This window comes from Rhodnius prolixus, unplaced genomic scaffold (genome assembly GCF_049639745.1).
Source record: "Rhodnius prolixus isolate KJV_2025 unplaced genomic scaffold, Rpr scaffold_5, whole genome shotgun sequence".
Taxonomy (NCBI): Eukaryota; Metazoa; Arthropoda; class Insecta; order Hemiptera; family Reduviidae; genus Rhodnius; species Rhodnius prolixus.
Window position 1 is genome coordinate 42,579,142 of NW_027411624.1, and position 26,031 is coordinate 42,605,172.

The window sequence follows — 26,031 nt, forward strand, 5'->3', positions numbered from 1 at the left end:
TGGGTGTGAGGAGGGGGGCGGTGGTGCGGAATACAATAGCGTGGCTTGTGGATCATGCATCGCGTGCTTCTTCGGGGCGGACGGACCACTTTGGGCTAAATCTATAAATCCTCGAAAATATACAATTAAATCCGTCTGACCTTCGTAATCTTCGCCATATAACCTGCGACTTCTTTCCTCTTTTAGCTGAGCGGGGATATAGTATTTTCATCTTCCATCTCTAATCTCTAAAGATCCTCTCTTATCTACTCTTAACCCTCCCTCCCGGAAACGTACGTTTCAGATCTTCACATTGGAATCCAGGTTACGCTAACCACTCAGCTAATTCCAGACCCTTGAATGGCCATTACTTCCTCTTCCTTCCCCCCCCCCCCGGAAACGCTCTCTCGGGGTCTGTAGTGTGGTCACTTCCTTTTTTGGCGTAATATTATTATTTAAAGTGAAGTAATATTTTTAGTTCACAATTAACTACACTGGTTAGAGGCTATGAATATAATCTTTATCTCATGACGTTTCAGCCATTAATCACATCATGAGGGTACCACCATCTTTTTCTTCTCATTCAATCGGCGAACTGTTCGTTCTCCAGGCTGAGTACAATTCAGAATCTTTCTTTAACTTCTCCAAAAAACAAAAAATCTTGTCTTATCTTTTACGTATTTTGTCAACTTTATAAGCGGAAGAATTGCAGCAAAGTCATACTTTTGAAGTGTACTAGCCCTTACCGGAAATACAACCTTTTAAAAGCACGTCATTTTCAAAAAAAAAAAAAAATATTATTTTTTATATCGGTCCACGGAAACTGATCTTAAGCTGCTGGACAGTTCTTAAAGAATTCCAGGTGTTTCTATGTATGTTCGCAACAGATTTCCAAATTTAGGAATTGTCAAGCTGCAACGGTCTTCTCCCTCCCTTTTGCTCTTAATTATTTCTAGGGGCGTTAGTAACAATAAATAAATAATTAATTATAATAAATTTGTTTCTGCCTATTTTCCAGTAAAAGTAACTGTACTGTCTTTAAAATAACTAGGAATTTCCGTTAACTGGACTGGAGAAGACCACTCTCACATTCCTGCATCCAACACAGGACACCCAAGTTTTATCAGGACAACAAGGGACGTATATCCCGTCCACTTCCTCTCTCGTAATTCTTTCATCTCTAGTCTTTTTTTTTTATATATGTATAATAATAATTTTGAGTTTTTATTATTATGTTGTTCTTGTCTTAGTTTCTTTAAAATTATAAATTATACTTTCGTTTTCCATTACAACATTTACGTTTTTGGAGATAAAGTAAGATCTATGCTTTGTGTTAGTAAAAGCATCGTATTTTCCTTCTTGAATCACTAAATCTGTCATTATGATTGGTGGAATTCCACAATTCATATAATAATCTCCATAATTGTATCCAGTTAAAAATTAATGAAATTGAGGTGTTTAGATATTTCTATAATTTAGCCGACAAGTTTTCCTCAATTTAGAATTTCCTTGTGTAATATTTAATACAAAATTTTGGGAGAAAAGTCTTTGCATGAAAACGCTCATGGTTTTTTTTTTTAACTCGGAATGGTCAATTCTTGGAAATTCTGAAGTTTTCTCTCTCTCTCTCTCTCTTTAACTTTTTCATTTAAGAAGAGAAGGGGAAATGACATCACAGATCTTGTTTAACTGTGATTTTTTTTTTTTTTTTACAAGAAAGCGCTAAGAAAGTTTGGAAATGTATTAGTTGTTGACGAGTACTCCTGATGAGAATCGATTCAAATCAGGATTCTAGAAGTTGTTTATGTGTGCCTTAGCCTGGGGATCAGGAGTGCTCTAATTCTCCTTGATTGCTGTTCAAGGATGGCTAGTTTTTAAATCCTAGATTTTTTTCTTTAGGACGTTAGTATCCCTTCCTCAGCATCCAGAATTATTAAGTCTGTTCCATATCCGTTCGTGCCAGGTTGCGATGGTTTGGGACACATACATCGAATGGGCTTCAAAAAGAGCGTTGTATGAGCATCCGTTGTATTGGCGGGAGAAGGGCCCCCCCCCCGAGGCAGACCACAAGGCTGAGATGGCTGAGGGACGTGGAGGATGATGTGGTGGCGGATGGGCTCTGCACGGTTGGAGAACGGCTGCGAGGGACCCGTGAACGGGGGAAAGCTGTTGGAGGCTGAGGTCTCCAGGCCCTTCATGGGTTGTGATGACCAGGGAGTAGTAGTAGTAGTAAGATTTGATTTATTTTTCTAGAATATTCACATTAGGGAGGATACCATTTCAGTCATACACAAGACTTTTTTAAGCAACTTTCACTGTTACGTCACAGTGAAACTTCAATTGTGAATTTTCCAGCGAAAGTCTGGCCAATAAAAGTTATGCAATTAATATTCAATTAATTTTTTTCCGGGAAAAAGGGGAAACTTGTTGAATAAAACTGCATATCCGTTTTCAAAGGTTTTTTTGATCAAAACCAATAAAGAGAGAGATCCGCGATCCATTCATTGGCGAATCAAAGGAAGTCAACTGTATTAGGGCGGTCAGGTGATTCTGGAAAGATATTGCTGTTGTAGGCGGCGACCTTAAACCGGCTGAGGTCGTTCCCCTACAAAAAAAAAACTGGTTAGAGGTGTCTATACGAGAATCGTTCCTCGCTTTTCCTTAGGCAAGACACTTTTCAAAACCATTTCATTTATTTTTAACCAAATATCTGTTACAATTAATCGTAAATTGTAGTAAAATTACAATATCTCCAGTAAATTTATGATTTCCATGAAAACACCTCTCCTTTATGAAGAAATATGATCCCCCATTTTCCGAGAATGTCCCACGTCATATTATGCACCTATTATTAGGATTTGAATTATGAAATCCTGGCTAGTTCTCAGAAGTTTCTTTTATGGTTTTTGTCTATCACATAATCTGGATCGTTCTAGGAAAGGAATATGTTCTTCCAGGTAATCTTCTGGGGCATCCATATCTTCCTTGCCTAGACAAAACTTCGCTTCCGTTAGTCCTTGATGGTTAATCAAAAAAGCTGCATCCTTCTACTTCGGCCATCTCATTTTTCCTTCTTTTCTTATAATTTGATGCTTGTTGTAGTTTGTAAACTGTAAATAATACCACTAAATGTAACCAAAGTGAACTAAACAAACATTCCCTGGGAACACGATTATAAAAATCCTGTTACAAAAAAAAAACAAAAACAGGATAACCTAACCTATCTTAGTAACGCGCTATAACAGGCTTGTTATCACATATCCTTCACTAACGTTCTACACTTCTGCAAAACAGTTAAGTGACAAAAAAAAAAACTTTTTCGACTTCATTTATTTCCGGTGTAAACTAAATATAATTAATTATTTCCTCTTTTACGTAAAACAGAGAATAGGAAAAAATTAGTCTAAGATTCTGTATTAATTTCTTGAATTTGAGAATTGTAGATTTTTGTATTGAAGCAAAAACAACAAAGTCAACGTATTTCACATTAGGTCTAGTCTTATTTGAAGGTCGTCTTAATGAACGGACTTTAATGTACACGTCTCTTGAAATAATGCTCTATTCATTCTTTTTTTTGTCCGGATCTCATTAAATACAATCGTCTTCACCTAAATGCGTCTATTTCTATTGTTATCTTTTTTCTTTAGAAGTTAGTGGTGGATGGTTTAACTTAAATGATGACTTTGCAATTTATTTGCCATTACGTAGACACTATATCCGGTGTTTTTTCCCCCTCCAAACTATAGTTGATAGTTGGGAATTTGAATAGTTGATAGTTAGAAATTATTATGTAATTTTCAAGATTAATTTTTCTTTTAATTAAGAGTTTTTCCTAGAAATTGATAGCACACTGACGAGATAGGGAAGATTTATTGTGGTTTTCTCAGGTATGGTGGGGGGGATAATGGTGCATTTCCATTAAACATGAAACCCAGATTGTGGTGAAGGACAAATTATGCATTTCTAACTTCCTTTAGTAGATCGTGAAGGATGTTGGATCGATTAGATCGAAACTAGGAACTTTCCTTTTTCGGGGATTATGTTAGATGAAATGCAGGATCAAAGGTTCGAGCTACTATAATACACTCGAGTAGTAGGGATTCCAGGACCATCAGTTTCATTTCAAAGGCATCATCTCACGATTCCTGAAGATTTAACATCTAGGGAGGAGCTCCGTTGAAATGACCAGAATGGGAACCAGCAAGTTGGTTATCGCTAACAAACTTTTTCTGGGACTTCCACGATAGTTTACCTGGTATTAGAGTGGGGGGGGGGAATGAAGCATACCTTGATTCCTCTTGGAGTTAGAATATATAGGTGGAGGGAAGAGTTGGCCACAAGGAATTGTACGGAGAGGAGGGGCGTCGGCTCCTCCTTTTCCTGGTCGAAGTTCCCTTAACTACCTGGGTGATTGCTTCAACACCTGTGAGTATTGAGTAATCTCATCTCTTGCTATAGGTGAAGAGTCCAATACTAAATGAAGGTTACAAAGAAGAACAGCTCTCAAAAAACTGTACTGGTTGAACATGCCCAAAACTTTGTATTACCACAAGTTTACGAAATTGAATGTTCGTAAAATTTACAATTTTAATGATTAAAATGAGATTATGACTTCTAAAGAAAAGAAACCATGGTTTAAGGGAACTGCCACTAAATAAATGGGTTGTCATGACAATAAGCAGGCTGAGAGCGAACCACCGGTGTGTGTGGATCCGTATCTTCACAGGATCAACAAAAAGGTCCTCTCTCCTCATTGCGTAGATTGCTGATGAGGAGGAGGATTTCAGGACAATATAATAATGGATGTGTCCACGTTATGTGAGTAGAAAGGAAACGAATGTTTGACGACTTATACGTACAGGGTATTTAGATGCACCATTTCGCTACGAAGACATAATATTCTCAAGCTTAATTCCTGTAGCAGAGCTAGCCTAAGAAATATGAATGTATTTAAAATTTATAGCCGATTAGAATGAATGGAAGAAAGTGATTAGAGAAGGATTACGGTGATTTTAATTTCGGTTAAGCTATAAGGATGGCAGGAATATAGAGTACTGATCCATCCATTAGTTTGTAAGTTTGTATGTAAATAGTTGTATACAGTAGAGGGATGAATGTGTGAAGTGACTGTATTTATAAGTAAGAATGGAGAGTGAGTGATATTCTAGTGATAAGCACCTAGACGATGCTGGCTGTATGGCTAAAGCCAATGCCAAAAAAAAGGCAAAAAAAAACGCCAAAAAACTATTCAGAAATGTGGCATTTCCGGTCACCCATTTTGTTTTCTGTCTTCAAATTTGAAAAATTATAAATATCACCAAAAAAAAAAAATGAAACTTAAATTTGATCTGATTGGATCTCAGATGGTATTTCCGGTGTGAATTAGAAATCGAGAATTTGTCACGTACGCAATACTTCCTGTTTACCTTTACGTAAGCTCACGATTACGAGAGTAAATTTCTCTTTCTCTAACACTTACCATTATCTTATCTACAGAGTGTTATCTCTCTCCTCAATCTCTTTGTGCAGCATTCTTGTGCCTTTCTCTTCTGCCCGCTCCCCTCTCACTGGAGAACATTCCCTCCAAGACGACCATTCCAGTCGTAGTGTCACTCGTAACTTTCACAATGACAGCGTCCCTCTCTCTCTCTCTTTGACTTCCTATCTCAATGTCACTGGTCTCTACTGCAATCTCTCACATCACAAGGGACTTACTTGAAACTTTCAGATCTTTCCCTCCACCCCACTACAGCAATATAAAATTGCACAATCTACATGCAAGGCTTATTTTTTTTATGATTCAGTATGGTTGACGTAATTCTTTTGGTGCTAATTTTAGAAATGAGTAATTAAAATTATTGTAATAACATCTGATAACCTGCAATAAGAGGTGAATGATTCTTTTTAATTAACAATTGAAGTGTTAATAATAAATGAATTTAATTAAAAATTTTATTTGTTTTCTAAATTTATTTGTAAAAGTAAAGTAATCGCCTATTTTTTCAGGCGGGGCTTTACGTCCAACTACTAAATTAGGTGTCGTGGACGGAGGCGACTAGCAAACATACTTTACTGTAAATTTCTCATATTAACCATTAAATAAAAATCCAAGGTCTAGCCCAGGGGAATCGAACCCACTAAACCAACAATACATCTTAGCATTGCGGGTCTAGCCTATAACCGCCTAACTTACTTTTCTATAAATTTCTCATATTAACCATTAAATAAAATCCAAGGCCTAGACCAGAGGAATCGAACCCACTAATCCAACAATACATCTTAGCATTGCGGGTCTAGCCTATAATCGCCTAACATATTTTACTATAAATTTCTCATATTAAGCATTAAATAAAATCCAAAGCCTAGATCAGGGGAATCGAACCCACTAAACCAACAATACATCTTAGCTTTGCGGGTCTAAATTTATTTATATTGTATATTAGGATAATTTCAAATTTTAGTTCGTTTACCGACGAAGCAGAAATTTGGGGTAATTACGGCCGAAGTTAAGCAGTAAGTTTCTAGTTTCCCTCAATGCAAACATACGGACATTACAGGATATTTCAGTCAAAACTACTGCCGACAGATAGTTGGCGTTCCTTTCTACGGTGACTAACCTCACTCTTCACAACGACCTCTTAACATCCCCCATTCGTACAACCAACTCGCCAAGACTAAATACCAAAAAGTTCCATACTACTCTCTCGACTAGCTCTAATCCTCTTTTACAGTCCTTTCACCTTCTCTGACTTCCCTAATACTCCTCGCCGACTGAATCGCCAGTGGCCCCGCGACTTCCTTGTTGTTTGAAGACCTAAACGTCATTCTTCTCCTATAGAGAGTGCTACCGCTGGGTCGTTTCTCTCCTCCTGCTCTCCTCCCGCACACCAGTTCATCATACTCATCATATTTACTGATTGTACACAATGTGTGCAGATTGTAAATTACTAAATAAATTTTAAAAACAAGTTTTTCTTTAAATTTTCTTAATTCATCATGGGGCTTTTATTAATGTAAAGCTGGGAAATGCACACAGAGTCATCAGGATGTAACCATTATGTCTGGTTTCTTCTTGGAAGCGGTGGGAGGTTGGCCCAAATAGTAACCAAATCTTTGTTTGATAATTTGAATGTGCTGTAGGGTGGTGGAGCTTTTTGGACAGAGCAGAAGAGATAAACAGCTTTGACTGCTCCTTTAAGCTGCTGTGCAAAGAGTTTAATAAAATAAAATGGAATCTGCACAGTTGTAAAATCTTGGCGATAGGGTATGAAACAATTATCCCCCCCCTTGAAGGAAATTGGAATTTAATTGATCAAAGAAAGCTCAACAGGCCCATCTACAACCACCGTCCAATCAGAGACAGCCTTTGAATCAAACCTGTTGTTCAATCTACTATAAATATAAATTGCTTCATTAAGTTCGAACATCTTTGTGCTCCTCTTTTCTATTTTCATCAATAATTTTACTTTCCACTTATTACTTTTCTTGGTTCTAAAACGGAAATTGGAATTACGAAAATCTGGTATAAACTTCAAGAAATGTTTCTTAATTAAAAGCGTTTTATTTGCACAATTTCCGGGCCATTGGTTACCCTGACTCATACTTCCTTTTAATGGTGTAAAAAAAAAAAAATCTGGTGTGGACACTCACATGACTTCCCCTATACTATAATTAACATAACTTAATTTTAAAAAAATAATTAAAACTGTTTCCCGTAGGACCAGTTGTATAAGGGTTGATCGTCAAAAAAGTGGCCAGAAAAAGCTGTAACGTTGAAAAAAAACACCCCAACTTGACAATTTTTTTTTCTCTTTTTCTATAAAAGATAAAATTCCCAAATTTTTCTTTTAAAATTTAGTGAAAATCCTCCTTTGTAACTGTTATTTTTTTCTGCAACAACCAAGATCTAATAGATTTTGAGAAAAAACGATGCCAAAAATGGGCAAAAATTACATTTTCTAAAAATTGTTCCTGTTCTTGTTACCTTTTTTAGTAAAACTGTGTAGTGCCTAAACGCGCGAACCGATTTTTCATGAATGAGGTGTCCTTTCCTTTAATATTAAACTTGTTCTCCCTGTAATAAAATTTTACAGCTAAAGGAAATGATAACGTCATCATTACCATATATTTTCGACAAGAAGTTTCGAATTCATTGTATAGCTTAACCACTCGTTTTGTTTACGTCCAAATCAATGCTTTTAATGACGCTCTAGGATCTGGGGTACCCATCCTGGGTGTGCGAGAAAAAACCAGGTAAATAATAGGATATTATTATTATTCTAAATGTTTTTCATTATAATATTATCTTGTACATACGATAAAAAATTTTGTGTCCAATGTTAATATCTGCCCCACTGGTGGGGTACCTTTGAACACAATATAAAATAGAAAGAAATGATATTACTTTACTCTGGACTCTACCTTCTATCAGTTATTTCTCTCGACTACTACAATTACCTTCTCTTTTAAACTACTGTGATATCTAGTTCAAAAATCAAGAATCACCCAGTTCGGGGATGTTGTACTCGAAGTGGTGATGGGTTTAGGGAAGTTAAACCAAATATTCGTTTTTTTTGCGCTTCTTAATGGTAGCTTCGGACCACTATCCCCTTCTCTGCGATTAAACCCCCCAAAAAAGTCACAAACTTGCAGAGGTCGGTAGGGCGGCACATTTTAACTGGTGACGTAGAAATGTGGTGCCCCTCTCCTTCCATAAAAGAAAATATAATATCCAAACACTTTTTTTTGCAAGCAAATAGACTTTTTGTAAATACTAGGTTTAAAAATAAGAATTCCAAAATGTTAAATAATGGACTAACAATACTTCACACCTTGTCCACTTACCCAAAGCTGCAACAAAGAATTTTACTTCCACCTTACAAAATATAAAAATTCCTCAATTCTGGACTTTACAAAACAATGAAAACGGAAGGGAAACTCTGTCAAATTATACAACAACAGGTCTACCACAACATTCTGGAGAAAATTACCAATCATAAATGTTTTCCAAATATTTGGCGAGAAATTAAAAACTGTTCAAAGGTGCCCCCTCTCTCCCCTACTCCTTGTGTTAGATTTTTTGTTTTTGTTATACTTATCCTTGAGCAAAATATAAATTCCAGGGAGGTGTGGGGTTCGAGTGAAATTTCTTTAGGGGTAAGAGGTGACAAAATAAAAATGGTTGGGAACCCCTGGTCTAGAAAATTGCAGATATTGCCAAAAAGCTGTTCTGCATTTCCGGTATTCTAATATTCGGAATTTTAATTGGATAGTCTTTAGTCATATATTACGTACGAGTAGTGGTTAGAATTGTACTGTAACTAAAATGGCACATTAGAGGATTATCTTAAATCATCTCGCCCCTAAGTACCGCGCATAAATTAAGTTCCTGGATATATGATCCAGATAAATGGAATATACCTGAATTGTAAGGAAGACGATCACATGACTTCCTCTGGAAGGAGAAAGAGGAAGTGGAATGTAAGGACGTCACATTGGGAGTGCGTGAGTTAGTGTCACCCACAGTTTGGTACAGACGCTCCTATATATAGGCATATACACAGTGGCATTTAACTGCACATTTAATATTAGCAGCATAAACGTGTTGTTAATTGAAAATCTACTATAATAAAATTCAAGGTAACTTATTGTTATTGTGTGGTAAATAACGAGAGAGCATTTCTCATTAAAGATATCAAAGACAATATCGCCGCTGATATTTCTTTCTATTCACTCCAAACGTCCTTGTATCTCTTCCGCATAGTGGCTACCCACTCGCCGCCTAGAGATCCCCTTCAATCCATTCATCCTTCTGCGCCCCATTTTGTCGAAACATTTAATTGGACAGAGTGCACAGATGTTTGTTAGTGAGAGTTGTTCTTCTTTGCAAACTTCATTTAGTATTTGGGGCTCTTCACCTATAGCAAGAGATGAGATTACTCAATACACACAGGTGTTGAAGCAATCACCCAGGTAGTTAAGGGAACTTCGACTTGGAAAAACAGGAGCCAACGCCCGCCCGTCGTACAATCCCTTGGGAGCCAACTCTTCCCTCCACCTATATATTCTAACTCCAGGAGGAATCAAGGTATGGTTCATTCCCCCCCACTCTAATATCAGATAAACTATCGTGGACGTCCCAGAAAGAGTTTTTTTTTTTATTTGTTTGTTTGTTGGCTTCCTGTCTGTGCAGATTAGCCAGGGATGTACTAATGTATTATTTAATGGGATGTGTTATGAGTACTATTGTTATTTTTGCTTTTAGTTGCTGTTATGTTTTATGTCTTTATTTTTATTTTCAAAGTTTGATTTTGTTTTTGGTAATGAATTGGGAAATAGCCAGATACGTGTCGAATATTGGTTCTGTGAGGATGGCATGCAGGTTGGCAGGAAGTGGACATTAGTTAGTGATAAACAACTTGTTGGTTTCCATTCTGGTCAGTTCAACGATGCTCCCTAGATGCTAAATCTTCAGGAATCGTGGGATGATACCTTTGAAATGAAACTGATGGTCCTGGAATCCCTACTACTCGAGTGTACGTATTCTAGTAGCTCGAACCTTTGATCCTGCATTTAATCTAACATAATCCCCTGAAAAAGGAAAGTTCCTAGTTTCGATCTAATCGATCCAACAACCTTCACGATCTTCTAAAGGAAGTTAGAAAATGCATAATTTGCCCCTCACCACAATCTGGGTTTCAAGTTTAACGAAAATCCACCATTATCCCCCCCACCACCACCATACCTGAGAAAACCACAATAAATCTTCCCCATCTCGTCAGTGTGCTACCAATTTCTAGGAAAAACTCTTAATTAGAAGAAAAATTAATCTTGAAAATTACATAATTTCCAACTATCTGTAATTCTGTCAACTGGACAGTGCACAGATGCTTGTTTATAGTTACCGGGAAAGAGAGGGGGGATAGAATGGCGAGTTTAGATTAACCGGAAGTGTGTCTTCTTTCGTTCCAGGCTTGTGAGTCTGTCTGTCAGACGATGGATCCATGGAGCTGTATATCCAGACTCTATTTTGATCGTTTGTTGAATCGTCTTTTCACGCATACGAGGTGTGTTCAAAAAGTAACGGGAATTTTCGTTTTTTGAAAAAAATATTTATTTATTCATCTACATTAATATTGTCGCCTTCAAAGTAGTCCCCTTCGCATACAATACACTTGTGCCAGCGCTTTTTCCAATCCTCGAAACACTTCTGAAACTCGATCTTTGTGATAGCTTTCAGCTCTTTCAGCGATTCGCTTTTAATGTCATCTATGCTTGTAAAACGACGGCCTTTTAATGTTCTCTTTATGTTTGGAAATAGAAAAAAGTCACATGGAGCCATGTCTGGCGAATATGGAGGCTGGGGCATCGTTAAAGTTTTGTTTTTGGCCAAAAATTCACGAACAAGCAATGAAGTGTGAGCAGGTGCATTATCGTGGTGCAAAATCCATGAATTGTTTTGCCACAAATCCGGGCGTTTTTTTCGGATTGCTTCACGCAAACGGCGTTGAACTTGTAGGTAGTACTCCTTATTGATTGTTTGACCTTGTGGCAAGAATTCATGATGCACTATGCCATTAAAATCGAAGAACACAGTGAGCATAACCTTCACATTCGACCGCACTTGTCGAGCCTTTTTCGGTCTTGGCGATCCAGAATGCCTCCACTTGGGCGATTGAGCCTTAGTTTCGACATCATATCCGTAAACCCATGTTTCGTCACCTGTTATAACACGTTTCAGTAGATCCGCATCGTTGTCGACTTCATTGAGTGACTCTTGAGCAACTTCCATTCTCCGCTGTTTTTGTTCGAAATTCAACAATTTTGGAACAAATTTTGCTGCCACACGTTTCATACCCAAAACATCCGAAAAAATTTCATGGCATGAGCCAATTGATATGGCAACATCATCAGCGACTTCTCTGATTGTGATTCGGCGATCGTTCATAACCATTTCTTTCACTTTTTTCACGTTTTCATCGGTTGTTGATGTGCTTGGACGTCCAGGTCGTTCGTCATCTTCAACGTTTTCGCGGCCATCTTGGAAACGCTTATACCACTCGTAAATCCTTGTTTTACTCATAGCAGACTCACCATATGCCTTTATTAACATTTCACACACTTTATTTCATTTTTTACGCAAAATTTAATACAAATTCTTTGATCCATTTTTTTTAACAAACAAAAATCGCCAAGCTCGAAAAACACGTCTAACCTTAACGGCTACCACTTAAGAAGTAAACAATGAATATTACTGAAAATTTTATCGTACTTCAGGGGCATGTGTACCAACATAATAAAAAAAAATTTTTACAATCAGACTCTCCAAACCCGCGAAATTTAAAAATTCCCGTTACTTTTTGAACACACCTCGTATCTTACCTCAGATTGAGATCAGTTTGTTTGAATCTCGTGTGGGGCGATCCATGTTAGTCGTTTTGTCAAGGTGTAAGCTCAAGATATCGTACTTGGTACAGAAGTGTTGGGGAATTACGGAGAATTTCCTTCTTTAGAGTGAATACTGTGTTTTGGGATTTCGATCCTCCACTTCAGCATCCAAGGCTCCAGAATATTTAGCCCAGTTTGACGCGTTCCTGCAATGTTTCCATGGGAATTAGTCATCCATATTCTGCCAATACTACTACGCCACAATTATCAAAGTTTTAAGCTAATCTAGTTACATTGTTTTTTTTTGTTTTTTTCAATTGGAAGATTTTATTTTTTAACGTTGAAATCCTTGGAATAAATTTAAATTTAAAAAAAAAAATCAATAGGGAGGGGATTTTCCGATGCAGCTTGAAGTTGAATTTTAGAACCAGTTTTTATTGGGTTATATTTTTATTTTCTTTAAGTGAAGATTCTCTTTGGTTTTAAATAAACATTTCTCTTTTGTGAATAATAGAACGACTTTTTTAAAATATCTTCTTTTGTTTTATGATTGTAAATCGATATACCGGAGATCGACTAGATGATCAAGAGTGCAGCCGTAAGATTTGAAAAATTAAGGAAGAGTGTAGTAGTGAAAAAAATGATTCAAGACTTCCGGTAGTATTTACACCACTAGCTGTACTGTGTGGGTCAGTATGTCCACAAAATGTTTATTGATAATGGTCAACATGTTCTGACGGAATAGTTTTCTCTATTCGGTAACCCGTTTTTACGTGTGTATGGTCCTTGAAGTGGGATAATCTGGAATGTCGAATAGTTCTTCGTATTAGAGGGTTTATCATCGTCAGAAAGAAATTCAAAGTTGATTGAGTCTAATGTAAGGGAGTCAGCTGTTTCATTTTTTGAAGATGATTCGTCTTATTTAATCGTGCTATTGGTGCTCCGGAGAGATGCCAAATTGCATGCTTATGTTATAAAACGATTTTGAGACCTATTGTGATGTATAGGGAGCAAAATGTGGGCTCTCACTGAGGGAGAATGAACGCTTTCTCCAATGTCTGGGAGAGGAAAATTTTAAGATGACCCCCATTCAGGAAGGGAGAACAGATGGATGTTAAGGTCCAAAATAAGAAAGTCAAAGATCTTTATGCTGGTCAGGATCTAGTTGGACCTTATCAAACGAGGAAGGATTAGATGGTTAGGTCACTTGGAACGAATGAGGGAGCAAAGAATAGCCAAGAAACTCTTTCTTGGACATCCAAGATGGGCTAGAAGGGGAGGGAGATTCTGGGTGAGAGGGCTGGACAGTGTTTTGGGAGTGGAATTTGAGAGATTTGGGTTTGGGAAGATCGGAGAAGAGCGGCCCTAGGGAGAAAAGAATGACACATGATTATTGAGGCGGCCAAGGTAAACTGTAGTGTCAAACAAGAAGAAGAAGAAGTAGAAGCAAGAAGAAGAAGTAGAAGCAAGAAGAAGTAGAAGCAAGAAGAAGAAGTAGAAGCAAGAAGAAGAAGTAGAAGCAAGAAGAAGAAGTAGAAGCAAGAAGAAGTAGAAGCAAGAATAAGAAGTAGAAGCAAGAATAAGAAGTAGAAGCAAGAAGAAGAAGAATAAGAAGAAGAAGAAGAAGAAGAAGAAGAAGAAGAAGAAGATGATTAGTGCCCAAGATGGTAAACATCTAGAAACAATACATATTGAAAAGATCTGTAAATAAATCAGTACGTGATTAGCAGTCGCTGTCGTATCCGATAAACCTTTCTTCAAGCATTGAAGATGAGGAGCTTGAGATGAGATGATTTTCATTCGAAAAAGGCTCCAACCAAGATTTTTCTTAAAGTTAGTGTATACGTAATGCACAGATGGGTATAACTTGTATTTGAAACATTATAAGGAAGGATTAGATGGTTAGATCTCTTGGAACGGATGTGGTGATGAAAGAAAAGCCAAGAAACTCTTTCTTGGACATCCAGGAAGGGCTAGAAGGTGGAAGGAGAGGCCCGGGATGAGATTAAAGGCATTTCTAGGCGAGACTGCCGGCGGGCATACCTCTAAAGTACCATTTCAGTGTATTGTAATGACTTATATAGCCTAATAATTGAATTAAATATGCCCAAAATTCGACCATATTTTAAATTCTAAGTTAAAATTGTTTATAATTTGTGACTCGGCGTGTTTAAATAGAATAAAAGGTGGTCTTAAGTTCTGGTTTTGGTAGAAAATTTTAAAAAATACCGGAAACCCCACCAAATGGGGATTTAACCCCCCCCATTTTTGGAGCATGTTCACATCCTTTCCATTCGACCGGAAATGCGTATTAGATATAATAATTCTATCGAGTTGATTCGTTTATTTATAAAACTAAGTACTGGGAATTAATTCTAAACGGAATTTAAAATATATATATAGGTATATTCCCAAAGAGTATTCGTATTCCCGGATATTAAAATACACAAGGAATGTTTTTGTATCTTTGTACGTAAAGGGAGTAGATAAATTAGTGTTTATCATGGTTGAAGAGATACATTCGGTACATTTTTAAAAGTGTATTCTCCGTTGGCCCCCCACTACTGCGGACACCAGCCAGCACAAACAATACGAGTATGTTGTTGTTAGCAGCAGTATATTTAGTCGCCTCACTTACTGTGTGTATGTCAGTTCGCGTAGTCCAGGTTGTTGGTTAAATGTGTTATTAAATGCGTTGTTTCCTATATAAATAAATACGTTTATGTAGGACTCTTTTCGTCTGTGTGCTTTACTGTGTACAGTACTATGATTGTAGTTCGTCGTCAATTTAAACCAAACACTAATGTGATTCGTATTATTTGAAGTTTTCTCCGTTTTATTTCCTGTTTTAGTGTTTTGGTCAGTGTTTCGTGTTAATTGATTAAACTAAAAAAAAAGAGATAGAAGATGTTACCTGCTTTTGTGTGCGATTCGTATCGATTAAATCCTAGAGGCAGAAGGTAAAATTTTATTTATTTCTCTGAAGCCCCCCCCCCCTGTGAACGTGCAGATTTTTATTCTTAAATTTACACCGGAAGTACATATAGAGAGAGTTCTACGTCATCCTCCATCTGTTTTTCTTTTATGTTTCAGCCTAATTTAATAAACCAAATATCAGATTATGTTCAAATTTGATTTGTTTTTTTGTTATCATCATGAGATAGTTTCGATGAAGATAGACAACAAATTTTTTCGACAAAAGAGCCAACCGAATGTGACACTGTTTTTTTTTGGGGGGGGGAGGAGTTTCCTTTAAAAACGACTTCAATATCATTGAATATTTCGTCCTAAAGAATGGGTATTATCACCCACGTGTTATATCGTAAAGATATAAAAATTCCTAGTTTGAGAATTTGAAAAATTGCTTGGCCGGAAGTGTGAATATTTTTACGGAACCCGTTTTTGGTGTATTTTATTTCAGTACCACGGAGATACCCCAACACTATGTCACTTTTTTATTTTTTTACAGGAGAGCAAATGAAAAAAAAAGTGATATGTGGTAAGCCCACAGGGGAGTTATTTTACTTAAATCTTTGGCGGATAATAAGTAACATGGATGCACGTTAGCAGATCGTTGGGTAATATACAAATAATAATTTTGAATTAGAAACATTAAAAAAAGAAATTTCGAAAACAATTGAGTTAGTGTTCTACCTTCGAGGTACTGAATTATATCCTTAATTTTTTAATTTAGGGAAGGAATTAAGCTACGCGGTTAGTGTATTTGGATTTCTATGCGGAGGTCCCGGGTTCGAATCCAGCTGCTGTGGCCCATAAATTTTTCTCTTCTTCTAGGAGCTTCTTACAGCTCGATGAAGGACAGTGTTGTCTGTAACTGAAGCCGCCAGTGCACTGACAAAAAAAAAAAGCTCTGGGCGCCAATAACCTCAGATGTTGACGCGCCTAAAATCATTTTTTTGTTTTAAATTTTAATGTAAGGCGCGTCAACATCTAAGATTATTGGCGCCCGGAGTTATTCTTTTGGTGGCCGGCCTAAGGCTAGTTATGGTAGATAAAAATATTGGTGTTTTATAGATTATAATTAGAATCTGTAAAGCTAATATGCATTGTGGTATTGGGTTCAATTCACCGGTCTCTAGGCCTTGGATTTTATTTAATGGTTAATATGAAAAATTTATAGTAAAGTATGTTAGGCGGTTATAGGCTAGACCCGCAAAGCTAAGATGTATTGTTGGTTTAGTGGGTTCGATTCCCCTGGTCTAGACCTTGGATTTTATTTAATGGTTAATTTGAGTTTACAGTTAAGTATGTTAGGCGGTTATAGGCTAGACCCGCAAAGCTAAGATGTATTGTTGGTTTAGTGGGTTCGATTCCCCGGTCTCTAGGCATTGGATTTTATTTAATGGTTAATATGAGAAATTTATAGTAAAGCATGTTAGGCGGTTATAGGCTAGACCCGCAATGCTAAGATGTATTGTTGGTTTAGTGGGTTCGATTCCCGGTATCTAGGCCTTGGATTTTATTTAATGGTTAATATGAGAAATTTACAGTAAAGTATGTTAGGCGGTTATAGGCTAGACCCGCAAAGCTAAGATGTATTGTTGGTTTAGTGGGTTCGATTCCCCAGTCTCTAGGCCTTGGATTTTATTTAATGGTTAATATGAGAAATTTATAGTAAAGTACGTTAGGCGGTTATAGGCTAGACCCGCAATGCTAAGATGTATTGTTGGTTTAGTGGGTTCGATTCCCCAGTCTCTAGACCTTGGATTTTATTCAATGGTTAATATGAGAAATTTACAGTAAAGTATGTTAGGCGGTTATAGGCTAGACCCGCAAAGCTAAGATGTATTGTTGGTTTAGTGGGTTCGATTCCCCTGGTCTAGACCTTGGATTTTATTTAATGGTTAATAAAAGAAATTTACAGTAAATTATGTTTGCTAGTCGCCTCTGTCCATGACACCTAATTTGGTAGTTAGACGTAAAGCCTGTCTGAAAAAATTGGCAATTACTTTACTTTAGATGATAAATTAGAAAGGAAATATCTTTCTTCTACAGGAAGATCTGGAGACCCAAATAGCGATGGAGGAAAATACAGCTCTGAATTTTCTGTGCGGTCTCGTATGTTTGTTTGTAAATCCTGATGCAATTGAAAAATTTGTGGAAATTGTAATTTAGAGTAATTCTAGACTCCCCGTGGTCCCGGAGGAGGGAGGTAATGGTATTGGTCGTGGAATACCCCAGTGGGACTATCCACAGTCCGTTGCACACCTGGGTTCATTGGTCCTGTGATGATTTTCCAGATTGTTCCCCACCGATTAGCTAGATTCATCATTCAGCGTGATGGCCGCCTCCTGTCTTCCTTAACAGCAATAAGGAAACATGGTTATCTCTCTTTCTTGCAGGCTCTTTCATTTAATTTTCCTTTTCTTAAAATGTAAATTAGGTTTTTCCCGAAGACCTTACTCTTTTAATTATTTTAATTTCAAAATACTAATTGATATTACTTTCGCTTTCAAGGTTACAGGAAGTACACTATATATCGCGATCGTCATAAATTGTCGATATTAAGTTCTCACCGGAAATGCCGGAAGTATATCGAACTTAAATATCGATTAAAGCATCAGTAATTATTGGTTAAACTTTTTTTCCATTTTGGAACTACGCAGCCATTTCCATTCGTGAACAATAATTTATTTATTACAACATTAGTTTTATTTATTATTTGTGATTTCCGGACACGTATTTATATAAAACTGACCTGAATTTTAGTATTGTCTGTTCGTGTCGTAATAATTACACTTGATATTGTATAATACTTCCTGTATCCTATTATTGCAATATGAATATTGTTTTTTTTAATAATAATATATATATATTTTCTCTTTGTACAAACGATTTGGCTGATATATTCAATCAGTTAGGTTAAATTAACATCATGTTTACAATTGTTGGTTTTTTTCGATTTAAGAAACGGAATTGCCTTTTATCTTTGTTTATAGCAAGCAGAAGACGTAGTACGCATATTTTTCGAAACTCTGGACTACACAGAAGAAACTCCTTAGTCTTGAGACTGGCTTTCTTTTCTCGACGAACTAGAAACAAATCCCTACCATTAAATAGCTTCCATGACCCTTACTGTACACTCCCTTATCCAAAAACATCAGCTGAAACTTCTCAGTGAAGCTGTTACAAACTAAAATTAATTCACTCCATAAGATTGCTTCCATAATCTTTCCCGTACGCTCCCTTATCCAAAAACCATCAGCTGAAACTTCACTGTGAAACTGTTACAAACTAAAGTTGATTCACTCCATTAGACAGCTTCCATAATCCATCCCGTACACTCCCTTATCCAAAACCATCTACAGTAACTCCTCTCCTTTCTAAATTATTATCCTATAACCCCCTCTGCTTACGATCCTTCCGATCCCTACAGAACCCAAAACAATTGAAACATATCCTTCTCTAGCTGCAGGTTTCTTTTTATCTATCTTTCTTCCCTGTATATTTAATAAATATCTTATCTATCCTGAGCGTCCCCTAAACTATTAAGGTTAAAATATAATTTTAATTGGTACTTCATATTTGTAAATATTTTTTAATGAAGTTCTATTTACGTAATGCATATTTTTACTCGGAAGTGTAGCGTGATACAGGAACTTGGTTGACAACAGATTCTTTAAACCTCTGATGATGGCTGAAACTACGGTACCGGTCGTGGTTAATAAAAAGAAAAAAATTGTGCGTACCGATCGAAATGAAAAGAAAGAAAGCTATGGAGCCACAGCTATTTCGTCAATCTTCTCCATTGTTGGCTATCATTGTGCAATTCCATGATGTTAATATTGGCTATTCACACATCTCCCCCTTCTGAACGTTATATCAGTAGCCACCACTTTGTTCGCCCCATTGTGTGTACTTCTGTCAGAGACATCGGCTGGTTCATGACAATATTGTGTGTGTGCACACGTATTCATTGCATAAATTATATTCAGGCCGGCTTTAAGTCCTACTACCAATTAGGTGACGTGGTCGGAGGCTACTAGCAAACATACTTTACTGTAAATTTCTTTTATTAACCATTAAATAAAATCCAAGAGGCTTAAGACCTGGAATCGAACCCACTAAACCAACAATACATCTTAGCATTGCGGGTTTATCCTATAACCGCCTAACATACTTTACTGTAAATTTTTCATATTAACCATTAAATCAAATCCAAAGCCTAGACCAGGGGGAATCGAACCCACTAAACCAACAATACATCTTAGCATTGCGGGTCTAGCCTATAACCGCCTAACATACTTTACTGTAAATTTCTTTTATTAACCATTAAATAAAATCCAAGACCTAAGACCGGGGGAATCGAACCCACTAAACCAACAATACATCTTAGCATTGCGGGTCTAGCCTATAACCGCCTAACATTCTTTACTATAAATTTCTCATATTAACCATTAAATAAAATCTAAGGCCTAGAACGGGAGAATCAAACCCACTAAACCAACAATACATCTTAGCATTGCGGGTCTAATCTCTTAACCGCTCGGCTACCGTGGCGCCTACATAAATTACATTCTAAGTTACTAAAACCCCCCACAGTAGGCTGGAAAGAACAGAACTAAACAGACGCTATCGACAATTAAAAAGACTCTTAGACGATAGATCAAAACTCTCTCGAGACAATGGAAGACTGATTTATACTTCTATTTTAAAACCCATGGGCGTATGGAATAGAGCTGTGGGGTTCAACCAAACACTCGAATCTCCAAATTATTCAATCTTCTCAATCAAAAATACTTCGAACTATTGTAAACGCTCCAACCGGGACTGTACACACTGATCTTAACATTCTTTTTGTCACCCAAATCGCCCAGAACACGATACAGAAAACTCCACTTCATCCTGTAATCTCATATAAATCCTCTAGCTCACAAAATCTTTCTTCTAAGAACTCTTCCTGATAACCTGGGACAAGACGTCTTAAAAGAGACAGTGTGGCCTCGTGATCTCCTCTCTAGTGAAGAGAGTGGGACTAACAGTCTAATGTTTTGGGAGGATTACCAATGCGGTAACTTCTCCACTCGTTACCTTATCATTAGTTACTCTGTTATCATAGTTACTTATAGCGCCAACGCGCTGATTGTAGCACAAATAAAAGCCAAAAAAAAGTTACTAAAAAACAAAATGTATTCTATGTAAGACGATAAGTAGCACTTCCATTATGAAACGCCTTATATCTTTATTATCATACCATTAAATTCTATGTTTTCTCCTTTAAAGTTGGAAAATTTTGGGCTTTAAGTTTTCATGGGGAACAGCTGAAGGTCTATTTGATTCAATGAAAGGATTTTCTCCTGGAAGAAAATGGAAAATTAACTTGTTTTTCCAGCTTAAACATGACAACTCTTAACTGCTTCCAACAGCATCCTCTACAATAAACAAAAGACCTGAAATAGGAGTTAGAATTGGGAGCACTTCCCTCCTCCCCACGCAAGTTGCAATTTTATCGATGATGGTATCCGGTGGTAATTGCTGAACTCCACTTCCGTGGACTTGCTCCTCTTTCCCGTACAAAGAAGATGGTGTAGCTTAAGTTTACTAACCTTTCGGATTTATTAAGAAGTGAAAGTACGCTCTACATCCTCCACCTGTTGTTAACTAATCTACATTGTCCTTCCTACCACCCCACCCTTGGCAATTACTAGTTGTGTGACGTGTCCATGAGCAGAGAATCAGGTAAAGGCTGACGGGGTGTGTTGCTCTGACTGTAGTCGGTCAGAGCCTTCCTTTGGCGTATTTTGTTTTGGTTTTTAAATAGTTTAAGGCGCTTCGCTCATCTCGAGGGGTTATAGACGGCCCAGTGTTTTTTCCATGTTCACTGCCGGCCTCTGGACAGTGTTCTCTAGTTACAGACAATACTGTGAACTGTAAGAAGCTCTAAGGGTGAGAGAGGCCAGCAGCTGGTTTCGAATCTGGGTTCTCCGCGTTGGTATCTTAGTATCCAATGGATATACTATATTCTAAGTTTTTGTACAAAATTCATGGAACCATTTTACGTGAAAATTTTTACAGAAACAACTGTTTACTAAATAAAAATATCCAGTTGATGAATATTTAACAAAAACAAACTAATTCCTGTTAGTCGTGATTTGAATATAAAGTAAAGTTATTGGCTATTTTTTCAGGCGGGCTTAACGTCCAACTACCAATTAGGAGGGCGACTAGCAAACATACTTTACTGAAAATTCCTCATATTAACCATTAAATAATAATACAAGGCCTAAGACCGGGAATCGAATCCACTAAACCAACAATACATCTTAGCAATGCGGGTCTAGCCTATAACCGCCTAACATACTTTACTCTAAATTTCTCGTATTAACCATTAAATAGAATTCAAGGCTTAGACCGGGAATCGCACCTACTAAACCACAATACATCTTAGCATTGCGGGCCTAGCCTATAACCGCCTAACATACTTTACTGTAAATTTCTCATATTAACCATTAAATAATAACACAAGGCCTAAGACCGGGAATCGAACCCACTAAACCAACAATACATCTTAGCATTGCGGGTCTAGCCTATAACCGCCTAACATACTTTACTGTAAATTTCTCATATTAACCATTAAATAAAATCCAAGGCCTAAGACCGGGAATTGAACCCACTAAACCAACAATACATCTTAGCATTGCAGGTCTAGCCTATAACCGCTCGGCTACCGTGGCGCCTTATATGTACATACGATATTCCAGAAACTAATAGTTATTGAGTTCTTGACGTAAATCTTATTATTGTATTTGTAAACAAGTAAATTAGTGAATTAATAGTTGAAGAAATATTTTTGGAGACAATGAAGTAGGAAAAAATAGTTAGATAAATATGCTTAGATAATACATTTTGCGCATGCCTGTTAAATATAAAAGGATATTGTGTTTCGTGCCAAAAAAATATGCATCATTTTCTCAAAGGAAATTAATTGTAGTTAATTTTACGCTAAATGTGTATAATAAGTTCTCACCCTTGTGTAGTTTCCGGTCAGAGCATTCCTTATATTATCGTATAAATCTAGTATTTACTATTTTTCAGTGTATTTTTTTTTTTTGTTTGGTCTAATAAGTAGGAGTTTTAGGTAGTAATTTTTGTTTAGCGGGTGGGGGGAACAAAATTAAAAAAAAAATTAACAGGAAGTATGACTTTAGCATTTTTTGTTCGATTTATATAGACTTTCGAGTTTTTGGCGGAAATACATGATTTCAAGATCCTTAGGACCACGAAAAAGTGTATTATTTATTTTTTTTTCTTTCAAAAATTGGTCTACATGTTTATCTGTCTGTTTGTGAACTAGCAATATAAACAAAGTTAAAAGAAGAAGTGGCTAAAGAATGATTATTGACTCAGTCAACAAATGTAGTACGAAATGAAATCTTTGAAATCTTTACACTAAACTGATGACGGCCGTAAGTCCGAATTTAAGTCAAGCGCACACACACACAAAAAAAAGAACATGCGTACTACGAACACGTATAAAAAATCCAGGAGATATTATCCAACACTGCGGCCCTAACCACATTTTCAATTAATTAAATTAATTTTTTATCACTGTTTAAGGTAATGAATTAAAAATGTTTAATTTAGTAGGATTGTTAATGAAATAGGATTGTTAATTAACTAGGATTGTTAATTAAATAGGATTGTTAATTAAATAGGGTTGTTAATTAAATAGGATTGTTAATTAAATAGGATTGTTAATTAAATAGGGTTGTTAATGAAATATGATTGTTTATTAAATAGGATTGTTAATTAAATAGGATTGTTAATTAAATAGGATTGTTAATTTAATAGGATTGTTAATTAAATAGGGTTGTTAATTAAATAGGGTTGTTAATGAAATAGGATTGGTAATGAAATAGGATTGTTAATTAAATAGGATTGTTAATTAAATAGGATTGTTAATTAAAACGGCATGTCAGCATTGATTTTTAAATTTACTAATAAAAAATTAGGTATTTGAAGCTTTATTTTATTTATTTTTTTAAATCTAAGGCTGGAAACATAGTGGAGCGGCGAGCAAAGCGGCGATGATAGCGAAGAGCAAAGCGGCGAAATCAAACACAAGTAAACAAATGGGACCGCGCATAGTGGCGAGCAAAGCGAAGATAGAGCAACGCTATCTATAAAGAGTAGAGCGAAGCGTTATGACATGTTTGATTTCTTCGCTCTCATCGCGCTCAATTTGTAAAGGTTATTTTTCAAAGGTTATGGATATTGATACATTATTGGTTGTTTGTTTAAAGAAACCTCTGTGGGGCCATAGTATTTGTGAAGCTACAATAGTTTTTAATAATTAATAGTTTAAATTAATTAACAATTATTAGTTAATGGAGAATTCAGGTAATTTTTGCTACATTTAATTTGGTTCTCAATCCCTTAATGCTAACTTTCATCTAAATACTAGGCAAAATTAAATTACATTTTCACTTCCTACTACTTCTGATCAGGACGAATTCTCCAATCCTTCTTCTGTAGCGTCGTACTACTCCAGTTTTTCAGATGAACAACATTAATTTACGACAAATCATGGAGTAGTGATTTAATAAAATTATTGTGTTTTTTTAATTGACTAATTTCTTTTTATCTGCATATATTTCTATTTTATTTTTATTTATTTTGATTTTCTTATCTTAAAGTAACTGCTAGGATTAATGGGGTTACACAGATTTGTATTTAGTAAATAACCTAAATAGTTAATTTTTCTATATTGTGCCTAACTCCATGTTATGAGCTGTATTACTCAAAAACAATAAAATTTGATTTTGATTAATGGGGTTAAACTGGGCTAGTATGTAATCAAATGTTGATAAGACATTCGAAAATACGCATGAAACTTGCCAGGATGCTCCCGAAGTTGTTGGTACAAGTGATGAAATTCACCAAGTTCATTTCTAAACTTATTTATGTCATATACACTGCAGCTCCTACTACTAAGCTGCTGCAAATGCCAAAGTTTCAACGAAGAATTTTCATATAAAAATAGTTCCTCCATCTTGTTTTGTCAAAAGGAGAACGCGACTAAACTCGTCACTATGTGCATGCGACTCTTTGCTCGCTGCTCGTCGCTTTCTTTAAGATCTGAAGCAGCTATCATCGCCGCTTTGCTCGCCGCTCCACTATGTTTCCAGCCTAAGGGGGGCGAATGACCCAATATGTAGCTCCTTCTCCAGACAGCTGATCTTCTAAATATCGATCTTGTAAATTATGCACTGCTCCTTATAATATTGCAATGTTTTTTTATCATCATCATTATTATTATTTATTTTCTTTCACCTTCTTGGAAGCGCGTCACACACACACACACACACACACACATGGCGAGACTGGTTTTTGTGCGCTGTATTTTTAATTTGATTATACAGGCAGTCGCGATGTTTACATTCTTGTGTAAAGGTTACCTAATAGTAAGGTTATATACTGTTGTTTGTTTATTTATGTTTTTCTATTGTCGTTGTAATATTCCACTCATAGTGAATGATGTTTTCTTACTTTTTTTTTGTTTTAGTGCCTGTGTGTAGTGTAAATGTCAAAAGATTTGTGAATGTATTTGTGTTGATGATGTCACCTCATCATCGGTTTAGTATTTCGCTATTATTATCATTTCTATTTGCTTTTTTTCTTCATCGGACATTCTGATAAGTTGGAGAGGGTCAGAACGATTTGTGTAAAAAACACTTTAATTAATAACGATTATTTTCACATGTGTGACAAGATATGAGGTGTGTCTATTAAATAACGAGACTGATGCTGTAAAACATTTTATTTTAAATTTATACACATTTAGTTATTATCACCTTCAATATACACCCCTTGCCTATCCCCACAACGCTCCATGCGAATTTACCATTGTTCTGAAACAGTACTGGGAAGTGTTTTTCTGTCAGCTCCTGCATGACGCGTACCGCTTTTTCTTTCACAGCTTCAACAGACTGAAATCTGGTTTCATTTTAATGCAGATTTGACTTTAGGGAACAGGACAAAAGTCACATAAGACAATAAGGCGGATGGCCTAAAACTGGGATGTTGTACTTTGGCTAGGAAACGTCTTGTGACGGACAATACAGTGTGAGCCGGCGCGTTGTCATGCGTTGGAGAACCCGTGACTTGTTCTTCCACAAATCGGGTCTCTTTTTCCCTTACTCTTTCACGGAGTTGAGCAAGCACCTCAGTGGTAGTAATTATTATAATTGATTCAATTATAATCGATATTTTCATCCGTTTTTGGACGTGGAAGGGGTGACCCGGGTGATCATCATCTCCGACGTCTTCTCGGCCATCTTGGAAACCACTCAAAAAAACTGGTGCACGTGATTAAACATTCATCACCATAAACATCTTTTTTTATAAAAGATCAAGTTCCCAGTAGCGGTTTTACCAAAGTTTTGATGTGAAAATTTCACGACAATTCGTTGCTCTACCACAGTGTGTAGTATCATGTTTTCGGCAAAACGGAAACTAACACCTCTTACACAAACACTGACGGTTTCGGTCAGACAGATTTCTCTACCAAACACGTGAGACACGCTGCAATCCGAAAGAGAAGGGCTTTACGCTGCACAGCTGTCGGTCGGTCCTTAGGATTTTGGCGCATGCTTTCTGTAGCAGCATCAGTCATAGTGTTTGTCCCTCGTCCCAATATATGGG

At 36.5% G+C, this 26,031-nt stretch overlaps 1 protein-coding gene across 5 annotated transcripts in view; it reads left to right on the forward strand.

Moving 5' to 3' along the window:
- LOC141458916 (E3 ubiquitin-protein ligase RNF19B-like) overlaps nt 1–26,031 on the forward strand; it is a 216,553-nt gene that overhangs the window by 95,910 nt on the left and 94,612 nt on the right. Inside the window, exon 1 of one of the 5 annotated variants that reach the window (XM_074137499.1) lies at nt 14,986–15,326. The exons of 2 other annotated variants lie outside the window; for them this stretch is intronic. In XM_074137499.1, coding sequence (XP_073993600.1) covers nt 15,274–15,326 — 53 coding nt within the window. In that variant the 5' untranslated portion in view covers nt 14,986–15,273. Of the gene's footprint in view, nt 1–14,985; nt 15,327–26,031 lie in introns of those variants that run through there. 2 more of the 5 variants (XM_074137495.1, XM_074137496.1) reach the window with 2 other exon arrangements.